This window comes from Lepus europaeus, chromosome 20, assembly GCF_033115175.1.
Source record: "Lepus europaeus isolate LE1 chromosome 20, mLepTim1.pri, whole genome shotgun sequence".
Classification (NCBI taxonomy): domain Eukaryota; kingdom Metazoa; phylum Chordata; class Mammalia; order Lagomorpha; family Leporidae; genus Lepus; species Lepus europaeus.
In genome coordinates this window covers 17,505,561-17,519,944 of record NC_084846.1, presented here as the reverse complement: position 1 = coordinate 17,519,944, position 14,384 = coordinate 17,505,561, and the positions used below count along the sequence as shown (strand labels likewise).

At 40.5% G+C, this 14,384-nt stretch overlaps 1 protein-coding gene across 1 annotated transcript in view; it reads left to right on the top strand.

Moving 5' to 3' along the window:
- The window catches only part of ETV1 (ETS variant transcription factor 1), a 99,806-nt gene extending 95,318 nt beyond the window's left edge, over positions 1–4,488 (top strand). Inside the window, exon 13 of the mRNA XM_062178137.1 lies at positions 3,767–4,488. Within this exon, the coding sequence (XP_062034121.1) occupies positions 3,767–3,988 (222 nt within the window). The 3' untranslated portion in view covers positions 3,989–4,488. The remainder of the gene's footprint in view (positions 1–3,766) is intronic.
- The last annotated feature ends 9,896 nt before the right edge of the window (positions 4,489–14,384 follow it).

Genomic DNA, 14,384 nt, shown 5'->3' with positions numbered 1-14,384 from the left:
CTACAATAAGATCCTGATTGCACCTCAGCTCTCAGCGTGGTTGGTTGGGCTTCTCAGGGCGTGAGGCATGGGCTTGTCTGTTCCCAAATGTGTTCAGACTTAATGTCACAATCTCTTTTATAAATTGGTAGGGCGAATTCTGCCAACTAATGACACAGACACTGCAGACAGCAATGCTGTTCCTCTTCACGTTTTTCTTTATCTTCCTGAATCTTTGCCTTTAATCGATTTAAAAATTTTTTCATTTCATTTATTTGAAAAACAGAGAGATAGAGAGGGAGACAGACGGCGACATCTCCCATCCACTGCTGCTTCACCCCCTCCATCCCTGCAGTAGCCCAGGCAGGACCATGAGCCCAGAATTGAGTTAAAATCTTCCACATGGGTGAAAAGACCCCAAGTACTTGAGCCGTCATCGACTGCCAACCAAGTGTGCATCAGCAGGAAGTCGGGATGGACAGTGTGGAGCTGGGACTCGAACCCAGGCATCCAGTGTAGGATGTGGGCATCACAAGCAACAGTTTAACTGCTGTGCCACCTGCCCACCCCCACCCACATAGTTTTGCTGTGAGGCTGTAACTGCCCCCAGGAGCTGTTTACCACCTGTCTGTCCGTTCATATTGGTAAATAAAATGCTACATGTCGGTGTATAATGTTAAGAACGGTAAATGGCAAAATATGCTGTTCACTGGCCGCAGTCAGGGCCCTTCCAGTCTCTGCAGCCTGTGTCCCATCTTCCTCACATGCTGAGTCATTCCACTTGTTCTAACCTGGCACACAGAACTCCCCAGAGCATCACTCACTGTGCTTCTGCAACACCCTGCGCTTCCTGTCATAACTGAACATATGCACCACGCTGAGGTTCAGCTAAACTCTGCAGCCGATAATCAGAGGAAGACTGTACAGTCCTTCAAATAAAAAAAAGTATGGACAAATGTATTTCAGGATGTAGGAGAAAACGTTTATATGATCACATTTGCACATTGACTTAAAATTATATGAAGATACTTCAAAACTTCATGGAAACCAGAATTAAAATTATTTTGGCACAAAAAAGTTTGCAATGCAAGCATGGTTTTGTTCATACTACATGTTTTGCATAAACTCTTCTTTGAAGATTCCTCATATGTGGGCATATGTAATATATGTAAAAGAATGAAATTAAAAGATTTGAAAATAAAATACAATCAAGTGGGTCTAAGCATGTAAAAAATTAAGAACTGGTAATTTCAGTAATTAGGGAAGAAGAAAGAAACAGTTATCTAATGCTTGTTATACCTTATAGACACTACATGTGTGAATTTCTATTTCAATATCCAGAAAAACATATACAAGTATTTCAGCAATAGTTATATTCTAGATGACAGAATTATACTTCACGATTTCTTTGTGGTTAATCAATGATATCTAACTAGCCAGGATCCTTGTATTACTTCTGAAATCCTGAGGTTAAAACCCAAGTGAAGGAATAGTCGGCTCACAAGTGACACCTGATTGTCTTCCCCCTTTGTCTCCTCTGTAAGATCCCTGTGTTTTATTCTGATTTGATTTTCACTGTCAGTGTTGCAACCTGAGTGCCCTTAACATACGGCATTTTCCACATGGTAATTGTTTTATAATAATGGAAGACATCACTTCCCCTTGGTTGGTTCTTAGCAGCCGTAGTACAGAAAATAAAGCAAGGGCTCTAAACGTGTTCCTTCCAGAGAAGGGGAAACAAGCAATGAGGAAAAGCCAGGTCCTTTAGAGGTTGTAGAATCTTGATTATGGGCTCTACATTTGAATTCCTCCTGTGACATCATTTCTGATTATTGCCAGTGGCAACCGATCGCACCAGAAATGCTCAGTGCCCAGAGCAGATGTCTCCTCAATAGCCCCAAACAAAACGAAGCAGCTGATGAAACACTAAGAGGCATGCACAGGCCATCTATGATTATTGCTTAAAATACTTAGGAAAAAGAAAAAGAAAGGAAAACTAGAATTGGTTATCTCAACTTTGCTTCTCATATTGCCTATTTTTAGTTTTATGGTAATTTTACTATTTCATCTTTAAGAATCGAATGTCCAGGGTAGGTGTTCGGCTCAGGGAGTTAAACTGCCCATTGTGTCTGCCCACACCCCATATGGAATCCCTGGGATCCACCCAGCTTCCTCCTTATGCACACCCTGGGAGGCAGCTGATGGATGATGGATGAAGTACTTGGGTCCCTGCCACCTGCGTGGGAGACCTGGATGGAGTTCTGGGCTCCTGGCTTCAGTCTCACCCGCCCTGGGTGTTGCAGGCATTTGGGGAGTGAACCAGTGGATGGAAGATCTCTGTGTCTCTCTGCCTCTCACATAAACACTTACATTTTATTTAGATGTAGAAGAAAATAGCTTTATTTCCTTTATATAAAAGATTCAAGTCAATGCATTTATGCCAGGCTCCTCTGTGTGCCTTGCGCTGGGCAGGGACTTTACCTCGGGCCTGAAACAGCCTTTGCTGTCTCCACTTCACACAAAAAGAGACCGGATGGGCATTGTGTCCGCATTTGTAAACACCACTGGTGCTAGCTCTTTAAACCTAGGAATAGTCAGATTACTTAGAATCCCTAAAGTGGTTTCTTTTTACTGAAATTCAAGGCAGCCAATGCCCTTAGTCAGAGCACCAGGGTACCAGGGTCCCCTTTTTTTGAACCTACACAGATGGTTTGTAAACCATAAACACACAGCTCACCCACACCATACCGATGTCCTTTTGATCCATGGCACAGAGAGTTGTTGAGTCATTTTCAGCTTAGAATTAAGACACACACACACACACACACACTAGCATTTCCATCAGCACAAACAACTATCTTTGTCCCTCACTCTCTGGGCTTGGAGCCCTCAGCATTGTCTGCTAACAAGAGGCTCATTTGTCTGGTTCACGTGTTTATTATTTTCCGTGGAAGCATTTCTCTTAAAAATGTATGTTCGGGGCATGTTGTTCCCTCAAATTATGCCACCTCTCCAACATCTGAGGCAGTTGTCACATTTCTTATTCTCATTTCCTCCCTATGCATTGCGGGTTTTAAACCCCTTTCACTTTTTTACACCTCTTACTTCAATTTGACACTTTATAGACATCCTTAACTTCTGTCTAATGCATCTTGCTTTCATTTTAAAAAGTGATGTACCCAGGATCGCGCTGTCCTCTGGATCCATCTTTCATTTAAATAAGGCTGTGCGTCTTATTTTTAGATGAGAATGCACAGTGAAAAAGAAGCAGCAGCAAAAAAAAAAAAAAAAAAAAAGTTCACCCTGTGAATCAGTGACTCACTAGTCTAGTCTTATTAGGAATCAAACACATTTTCCATTGAATGTTTAGTTTCTTTGCTATTTCAGAAATGTTATTTAAGAGGGAGCCATTACCCCTTAAAGCTGCAGGTTTTGACAAATACAGAACTTGTATTTTCAAAGTGGAAAAAAGTTGGATGAGAAATGCCTGCATTAAATCATTGATTTTTTTGTTTCCCCAAACAATGACAGTTACCTTGATAATAAAGCAAGCAGATGACCCAGCTCCATGTAGAATGAATGCATTGCTCAAGGTCAAGGTCAGCAAGTGTCGCCTGTTGCACACAGTCAGGACTTAGGGTCTTGTAGAGGTATCTGCTATCACCTGGTTGCTTTTTCCTCTCTCTGGCCCATCCTTGCCTATGCACTAACCATGCTTTCCTTCCTCCCTCTCCTTCCCTCGCTGGGGATGGTGAGGGCGGGCTCTTCTCGTCCACGTGGCCTTCAGGTGGCTGGAGAGAGATACGTGTACAAGTTCGTGTGTGATCCGGAAGCCCTGTTCTCCATGGCATTTCCAGACAATCAGCGCCCGCTGCTGAAGACGGACCTAGAGCGTCACGTCAACGAGGAGGACACAGTGCCCCTGTCCCACTTTGACGAGAGCATGGCCTACATGCCCGAAGGGGGCTGCTGCAACCCCCACCCCTACAACGAAGGCTACGTGTACTGACCCCAGGGACAGTCAGCAGGGCCGCTCCTCTCTCTGCCGGATGCAGAGGCTCGATCGCTGGATGCTCGTCGTTCTATTTTTGTTGTTTGTATTTTATTTTTAAATAATAATACATGAAAAGGGGCTTTTTCCTGTTGCATTATTCTATGGTTTGCCATGGACTGCGCACTTTATTTGAGGGCGGGTGGGAGAAATCGAAACATTTATTCTGTGTAACAGGAAGACAATGGGTGAGTGGGTGAAGGGATGAGGGGATTACTTTTTACTTAGGCTTGGGACCGGGTCCTGCAGGTTTTAAGTATGATGAATCTCTATCACGTCTATCTGGTTTCTTAACAACGTAAGATAGTTTTCATTTTCTCCGGGTAGCTATGATACGGTTAATTCCACCTTGTGTAAATATCCACTTGGAGACTATTTGCCTTGGGCATTCTCCCCTCCCCCCATCATTGCCAAGTCTCAGCAGGTGTACAAAAAAAAAAAAAAAAAGAGAAAAACAATCTACTGTAAATGGCAGTTTAATTGTTAGAAGTGATGTTTTTGCACCTCTTGTACAAAGGTATTGGCAGTTGCGTTTGCTGTTTTTCTGTTTTGTTCTGCTTCATGTATGACTCCCAGAGGATAACCATAACTTGGGCCATTCTCTCTGAAGTGGAGAAGTCGCCAGGACTGTAAATGAGGTGCACAGTTCAGGACTCTGGCTCCAAACTGAGTCACAGGCCAGTAGCATTATGCGTCTCTGGTGCCACCTTGCCGTTTAGATACAAACCACACCGTCTTTCAAATACTTTCAAGCCCAGTTCAGTTAAATAAGGACATGTTATGATCTGTTGGAATTTTCATTTAAATGTTAAATCTGGATTACAGTGAAGCAAAAAAAAAAAAATATGTCTCCTTTCACTTCCTTCAGTACATAAACACATTATTTAATCAATAAGAATTAACTGTACTAAATCACATATTATGCTGTTCTAGTTACAGCAAGCACTCTTTAAGAAAAATATCCAATACACTAAATAGGTACTATAGTAATTTTTAGACATGGTACCCATTGATATGCATTTAAACCTTTTACTGCTGTGTTATGTTGATAACATATATAAATATTAGATAATGCTAATGCTTCTGCTGCTGTCTTTTCTGTAATACTCTCTTTCATGCTGAATTTACTATGACCATTTATAAGCAATGCAGTTAACTAAGGATAGCATTTCAGGACAAAATAGATGACTCAAACCATTTATTGCTTAAAAAATAGCTTATGCCATGCTATGCTATAAGCAGCTTTTATGCACATTGACAAATGAAGAGTAAGCTTCAGCTTGCTAAGGGAAACTGTGGAAACTCATAATTTTTGATGGAAAGGGAAATTATGCACAACCATCAAAGGATACAGGAAGTTGCTGTCTGACATAGCACTGGCACGGATAGTACCCATCTTCTTGTTTTGGACACTCTTGTAAATGTGATTTGGATTGTTTGAAAGAGGATTTAAAGATTTGAAGTTTCAAAGTTTTGTTTTGTTTTGTTTTATTGTTTTACATTTGAAGAGAACATTTAAAATAGGCTGTGTTGTTGCATTCACTTTGAAAGAAAACCACTAATTCAGTGGTGCCACATTCAAGCAGGAACATGAGTTTTGTTCAGTAGCTGACTGTTTTAAGAGTCCACTGCAAAATGTTAAAGGAACAAACCTTACAGACGATGATTTAAGATATCCCTGGTGCCCATTCTCTATCACTTAACACCAATTGCAGCTCCAAACTGAACAATTCCTGGGGAGGAAGCTTACCTGCTCAAATTGGTACTATTCACTATTCCTCCAAAAACCATTTTCTAATCTCAAGATACGTAAGAAACCCGATATTTCTGACTATTCTACATCCACATCACACAACAGTGGGTCCTTTATGTGCTAAGAAATATGCCTTAAAAATCAGGACTTTCTTCCCCCATATGCTCATGCGACCATTTGCAGCACTTAGAATAAAAACAGATTTTAAAATATTCAGTGAAAGTTTTATTGGAAAGAAAATTGAAATGTATGATTGAGATATTTGGTGAAATTGAAGGAGAAAGTTTAAGTGAGTCTTTAAATATGTTCGAAATGGAAATTGTTTTGTGGATTTTTTTTCTCTTGTCCTTTGTTTCTTTTCCCTCTTTTGAATATTCTAATTCTAGTCACTGAGAAAGAATTGGGCCGTGAGTTATCTTAAGGTATCAAAAGAAGAAATGGTAATAATTATATAATATTTAAGGACAGACTGTGTATTTTGCTGTTGAATGTAGTGACTCACTGAGCTCAGTAAGTATGTGGCCAAATTAAATATATATCCAACACAGAGGGGTTCAAATATTGCATTATAAACTCTTGGAAAAATGTATCTAAAGGGATTTTTTTGTTTGTTTAAGTTCTGTTTTTATTCTATTTTTTGTTTGTTTGGCTGTGTTTTTGTTTTTATTTTCAGGTAGAATAATAAATCTGGCAGCTGATTTCTGCAAGATTCTTGTGTTTTCAATTACTAATAAATTGGCTACTCAAATATAGAAATCAAATTTATGAAATATCGCGGTCCCCCAACTTGGTGAAAGAAACTAACAGAAATACTAGTGTTTGCTGCCTCTTGAGGAAATGCTAATTCCCAACAGATTCGTTGCAACCAAAAAATTGTCATATCCCAAGTAACTAATGGAAAAGGATTTATCCTAAATGATGCACTTCAAAATAAAAATCCACAAAGCTAGCTGTGCAAAGCATTTTTCTCAGCTCATTGAAGATCTTGGCAGTCCCATTTACTGTAGATGCTGTAACGAATGCCCACAATGCAACACGAGTTTTTCTGCTTATACTTGTGAAGGTCAGAAATCCAATATGAACCATATGGGATTGAATCCAAGCTGCGCACAGAGCTGGTTTCTTCTGGGGACCCCGGGGAGGTGCTGCTTTGTCCACCTCCAGTGCCTGTGATTTTTTTCTGCATTCGTAGTCACAGCCCTTCCCTCCGTCATCATCATCCCCTTCCTGCCTGTCCTAAGGATTCTCATTAGAGAATACTCAGGTAGCCAGTAATCCCTCCTTCTCAAGATCCTTATCACATAAACCAAGTCCCTCTCGCCAAATAAAGTTGTGTAAAGGTTCCTGGGATTAAGGCATAGATGGGTGGGGGCATTATTTGGCCAATCACAGATGAATAAACCATAGCAAAAATGACAGCTTCTTTGCCCAGGAACAGAAATGTTCTGTGGATGGAGCTAAGATTAGAAAGTACTGAAGTGTTTGTGTGTGTGTGTGTGTGTTTACTTTGCATAGAGATATTCTCCCTTGATTCAGCATAAATAGTTTTGAAAGCTTGCTTTATTCAGGTTTGCTTATTCCACCAGAACGTCTGGAAATCACGTCCAGCCCCCAAGTGTGAGAGATGCAGTGGATGATAGTCACAGCACAGGTAGATCTGTTGTCCAAGCCAGACGATATCTTTGTGTTAATAAATTTATTTTGGTGTTAGTCCAGGTTGTTGCTATCTGATCTTAACATTTACAAGTGATTAGTGTATATTGGTTAAGAACGTTATATAGATTACGTCTTGTTTAAATGAGTCTATTTGTATAAGAAGGGAAGAACTACATTGCCTGATGTTATTGCAGCACTAGGATAAACCAGAAGTTTCTAAAATGGGCCTCTTGATCTACCCCGCAAGCCTTTTCAGAGCCTATGATGAGGTAACCTGACAAAGAGAAAGCCATTGGGTGTTCAGCAATTGGAGTCTTAAAAAAAGAGAAGCTAAAATTCAAAAAGTAAGAAAAAGGTATTTTTCAGTTGCAACGTAGAATGGAGTTGAGGCAAACAGAGTGAATAAAAAATAAATTGAGTCAAATTAATTCGGGAAGATATGAAGACAAATGCACACATTGAGAGATCCTGTTGGAATGATGAACAAGCCAAGCATCAAAAACTTCTTGATGTTGGATGGGGTATTAAAGAATTTGACCCGTTTTTTATTCAGAACTCAACTAGGACTTTTATGGCTTGACTTTTTAAATCATCAGACTCATTTAGAAAAACATTGAAAGACAGTTTGCAGACAATTAAAATTTAAGAGGAGAGTTTGATTAGACTAGTGGATGCCTTCCTAGAAATATTAAAAATTTTAGAATGTTCAATTAAAACTGTATATGCAATAGCTTTGGTTTATGAATTCATGGGTAAGGTAGGTGTTTTTTTTTTTTTTTTGCATATAGATAGCCAATATTCCTATTTACTTCCATTCTGAAATTATGTTTCTATGAGGAAGAAATTTCTCACTTGGTTGTATTAAAGTTATGGTTTGAGAAAACATGCTATGAAATTCTTGTAATTATACCAAATTAAATATGCTCTCAAGATTTAAACATAAAATAAAAGCCCAGAAATTGAGAATACTGGACTGTCGTTATCAATCTGGTGGCACAGCTAAAATGGACAAATGCCCTCTCTTATCACCTTAATCATCTCAGCCGTTTAAGACCAAAGCGCTTGACTGATGTTTCTGTACCACGTGTATCATTTTTCTCTCACTGTTCTCTTCCTGGGTGCCAAGACATCAGATCATGTTTTTCCCAGCTTTATGTTCTCAGCACTTTCAATACCTTATCCACTTAATCCTTTAATATATGTCATCAGGAAGAAATTTGGGGAAGGAAACTGCCAGAATTATCCCAGGGACACCAGTGCCAGGCAGTAGGGAAATGTGACGAGGGCTACAATCCCTCCTCACGGCTCAGCTTTGACTGATAGCAAAACCACAAGGTCCTTGTCAGAATATGTCATGTCATATTGATCACAAATGGGTCAGTTGTGATCACAAATGGACAAACCCTACTTTTTTTGGTGTGACTTGGACTTACTTTCCTAATTTGATTCCTGATGGCACAAATGTATGTGACAGTGACTCACATTTTGCTGAAATATTACTTTTCTACCATTTGAATATCCCTTAGAGAAAAATCCAAAAAGGAAACCAAGACCAACCATGAAGAGATTTTCCTTAAGTCTTTAAGCCTTCAGAAGTCACAATGATTGAAGCTTACTATGTTTTTTTTTTTTCCGCTAGAGAAAGGTTGAGCTTAATGACCCCCAAAGAAACAGATGTCCTTACCAAAATCGTCACAGAATTGTCAACATTGCCTCCCATGAGTTAAACTATGAGGCACGACTTCTACAGAGCTCTCAGAAAAGTTTCAGTGTCTGGAAGATTTGGCCACTTGAGTCAAAAGAAGAAAACAACAATAAAAAGAAGTTTTTAAAGTGCAAATGAAAGCCTAGAAGCTATTTTTCAAAAATTCTTAATTTCTTTCAAATTTGCAATTCAAATTTGTTTTCCCTATAGAAAGTTTAATATGCACATTCAATTAGCAGATTTGATGGGAATAAAAAGTAATATAATTCATGCAATACAAATTTTTAAACTGCTAAATAATGTGTTACATAATGACAACAGAAATTCTTTCTTTGTAAAAATCATACTAGATATTAAATTCTTTAAAATTTTCTTTTAAAAAAAATTGTGGGTCGGTGCCGTGGCTCACTAGGCTAATCCTGCACCTGCGACACTGGCACCCCGGGTTCTAGTCCCGGTCAAGGCGCCAGATTCTGTCCCGGTTGCTCCTTTTCCAGTCCAGCTCTCTGCTGTGGCCCGGGAGGGCAGTGGAGAATGGCCCAAGTGCTTGGGCCCTGCACCCGCGTGGGAGACCAGGAGGAAACACCTGGCTCCTGGCTTCAGATCAGTGCAGCACAATGGCCGTAGCGGCCATTTGGGGGATGAACCAACAGAAGGCAGACCTTTCTCTCTGTCTCTCTCACTGTCTAACTCTGCCTGTCAAAAAAAAATGTGGTAAAGTGTGTGTGTGTGTGTGTGTGTATATATGACATGAAACTTAGCATTTTAATAATTTTAAGTTTACAATTCAGTGGCATTAACTGCAATAACAGTGCTGTGTGCCATTCTTTCCAAAAGTTCTAGATTTTTTTATTCTTACAATATTATTTACAGTATTCTAGGAGGTAACTTTCTAAAATATTGGATTTAGAAATGTAAAAGTAGGCCGGCGCCGTGGCTCAACAGGCTAATCCTCCGCCTTGCGGCGCCGGCACACCGGGTTCTAGTCCCGGTCGGGGCACCGATCCTGTCCTGGTTGCCCTTCTTCCAGGCCAGCTCTCTGCTATGGCCAGGGAGTGCAGTGGAGGATGGCCCAAGTGTTTGGGCTCTGCACCCCATGGGAGACCAGGAGAAGCACCTGGCTCCTGCCATCGGAACAGCGCGGTGCACCGGCCGCAGCGCGCTACCGCGGCAGCCATTGGAGGGTGAACCAACGGCAAAGGAAGACCTTTCTCTCTGTCTCTCTCTCACACTGTCCACTCTGCCTGTCAAAAAAAAAAAAAAAAAAAGAAATGTAAAAGTGCAACCTTTGCTTTCTAATATTTAAATAATAAGTCCTGTACTAGGAGTTTGGTTTTGATTTTGTGCTGTAATTTATTAGCTTCTTCAAGAATATGAAGAAGAATATTATGTATGAACACTTTCTGCATGGCCCTAATAATGGTTACAGGGTGAAAAACATAGACTTAGATACCCAGTTGATTGGATACTTTAAAATAATTGAGTATTTTAAATGTATATTCAGACAGTCCCTTAGAGAAGCCATATTAAATAATCAAATGGTCTTAACAATCATGTTTCTTTAGGTTGAATTGGCAAATTGGATTGACATGTCATAAAGACACAAACCTATCGAAGCTATAGATTGTGATTAATTATTTTAAGACAGATCATTTCAGATTACTTACTTTTAGAAAAAACTTCAAAATGAAGACATCCGAAATCTAATAACACTGTTTAATTAATGTGAAAATTGGCTACGAGACAGATTGGAGCTCTAGCCACCATATTTTTTGTTTATTTAAACACTAAGAATTTGCTAAATTAAAACAAAAGTTTGTCTAAGGCTTTCCAAATCTCTTACAGATTCCTTTCAAAGTCTGTTCCTTGAAATGTACTTAATCACCTCGACTAAGGCATCGTGTTCAGAATAGTTCTTTATGGATTAAACTTTTGGCTTACTCCCTTGAAAGAGCAGCATCTGACGAGCTAAGATCCTATTATTTTATCTCAGTTATGTAGTATCAGGCTTCAGGGAGATGCATCTCAAGTGTGTTCATTGTTTTGACTGCTTTGTTTCATAGAGCTTGTTTTCCAAGTGCAAATGTCAAATATTAGCAATAACATAAAAATATCATTCAAATTATCCTAAATGCTTACCTATGGAATTCAATATCAAGAAAATTATGAAATGGAATCAAATGCAAAGACGCTTCCTCCCAGCATTTACTGTTTACTCATTTTCACAAGCATTTGTAGTTTTGTGGAAACCCTGAGGCAGTGTTTATAAAACCCAAACAGAAATATGAAAATAAATATTTGGATAATTTAGATCCTAAAGGAGAAAAATATTATGTGCTGATTCAGTCACGGAGTGACTTTATTCAGTCATATTAGAAGGGACTCTTCACTTAGTTCTATGTTAGGAAATGCATTTATTGTCTCTCAAAATGCCCAAATATGAGTCTTTTACAAATAGATATGAAACACTACTTTAAACTCATTTGTGTGTTTTCTGGGCCCAAACGAAGTGCCCAACACCACATAGGTGGTGTTTGGAAGCTGCAATACAGGTACACAAGGCAATCCCTGTTCTCAAACCGTATGGAACTAACCCACATAGATCTAACCCACTTTTGTGCCAATATATTATGGACGGGATGTATCATTGAATACACAGTAGTGTGGGTTAGACCCCATGCAAAGGAGGTACAGTAAATATATCACTAGGGACCATGGGAAGCAGGTTCATGTTACTCAAATCCTATGCGTCTAAGTGCCTACCAGGACAAAATTAGCACTATGTAAAAGTCTATTTGGTACCCAAGAGAGTGTGAAAATTTAGTCAGAATCGAGGCAGAGCAGATTGCTGATCCATTGCTTTTGTCCTATGCTTTTTTTTTTTTTTTTTTGGACAGGCAGAGTTAGAGAGAGACAGAGAGAAAGGTCTTCCTTCCGTTGGTTCATCCCCCAAATGGCCGCTACGGCCAGCGCGCTGCACCAATCCAAAGCCAGGAGCCAGGTGCTTCTCCTGGTCTCCCACGTGGGTGCAGGGCCCAAGCACTTGGACCATCCTCCACTGCCTTCCCAGGCCACAGCAGAGAGCTGGACTGGAAGAGGAGCAACCGGGACAGAATCCGGTGCCCCGATCGGGACTAGAATGTGGGGTGCCAGCACCGCAGGCGGAGGATTAACCTAGTGAGCCACAGCGCTGGCTTGTCCTGTGCATCTTAAGCAAAAATATTTACCCAGGCCCACTGGCTGTGTCCACGTACACACCAGGGTTCCTCACTATTTTGTGAGGGGGTCATTCACTTCATTAGTGTGTGCAGCTTCCGGGCCACAGTATCCAACCACTCGGGCAGTGTCAAAAGCCAAGAGACTCTGTTTGGTAGATGCTATAGACTAGATTATTGGTACACACCCCATGGACAGCCTTGGGCCCCAGCCTGGCCTCCCATGTTCACGAGGGCAGTGATGATGTCACGGGATCCTTCTCACCCTGGGATACTCGACCTTGACTGGTTTGTGTGTGTGTGGCGTTGACTGTCTGACAGCAGGAGGCCCAGTTTTAGTTTGTCTGTGATGTCTCTGTCTGCAACAGTCCCAGTCTGTATCTATGCCCCAGCTTGTTATTAACAGTGCTTGTTTCTGTGCTCAAAGTGTGGGAGCCCAGGAAAGAGAGGTCCAGAGGTTCTCCCTTTTTGGTGTCTCCATCCTGTATCTGTGCTAAGCTTTCTCATGTGGTTGTGGTGCACAAAGTGAACCAGAACTATTTATCACACTGTAGCAGAGTATGATGGAAGAGGAAAGATAATAAGAACAAAACAACATATTCGTAGGGGCTGAACTCGATGCGTTTGTCCGGCTGCTCAGGAGAGAGCAGCACAGACGGTATTTCCACACAGAAAGGCAGCAGCTCATAGTTCCAGAAAAGTCTCATCAGGTGTTGGCAGTGTTAGCAGCTTTGGAGGTCCAGCCCGTTCCAGGGCTGCTTCCCCAACCTGTTCGTGGCTGGCCTCCCTCCTTGTTCACCCTTCCCATGGTCCCCTGTGCATTTCAGTCTCTGACCACATCCTCCTGTTAGAAGGACACTGGCACACTGGAAGGACGGCCCGGCCTGATGGCCTCCCTTTAGTTTACCCCTGTAAAGCCTGTTTCTCTGCATAACATCACGTTCTGAGGTCCTTGACTGAGGACTCCAGCAATGAGTCTTTTGAGGGGACACAATGTATCCCATGCCAAGCTTTTAGAATATGGTTCAGTAAAAGAAGAAAAAAAAAGAAAAAGAAAAAAGAAAAGGAAGGAAGGAAGGAAAGGAAGGAAGGCAGAAAGAAAGGATTATCACCCATTACATGTATGATCATGTGATTCAGGCTTAAGAGAGAAATCGCAACCGTATCTTTTGATGCTATATGACTAATATGAAAAATAAATTGGGAGAAATAAATTGTATCCACGTAATCAGGAAATTGCCTTTCATTCTCAATGACTATGCTGAAAATACATTTTATTCTCATAGTCTTCTTGTCCCTTTGCGAATGAACACTTTTTCTAAAAAAAAGATGTTATAAGAAATAAGAATAAAGGGCTAACACACATAATAAATTTAATGAAAAATCTAACTAGAAAAAGTAGGGACAATGAATGACAAAAAAAAATAGTTTAAAGCCAAAAAGTGAGATTGTAATAAAGTGAGTGTTTTCTGTGCTCGGTTTCTTTGGACCTGCTATCCCAGGAGAAGATCTGTGGGCAAAAACTCCATAGACTCTCCTGAGCTGAAGTGAGAAGCAAGATGAGGAAATTTGCATTGAGTAACTCCTTATCATTTAAGCACCATTGAGCATCGAGCAGCATGGGTTTATACAGAACAAACCATGCCAACCAAATCTGATTGCTTTTTTATTATTGAATTACGAGATTAGTGGATAAATGCAATGTGAGAGATGTAATACATTTAGATCTTAGCAAAACATTTGATGCAACGTCTCATGAACTCTAAAATGAATTCAAATAGTCAGGAATATTAACACCGGGGTGAGGAGTGGAAATTAAATGAAAGACGGCAGAGAGAAAGAAGGAACCATCATCTGTGATGTGGCAGCTGGGGAACATCATTATAAGGTGCTCCAGTGGTCACAGCATTGAATCTCTTCGTATTACCATTCACACAGCTTCCTTGGGAGAAAAAGATATGAAACGCAGGCCCTCAGAATGTGTCCTGTGACGACAGACAATATGGACAATCGATCCAAAAAGCG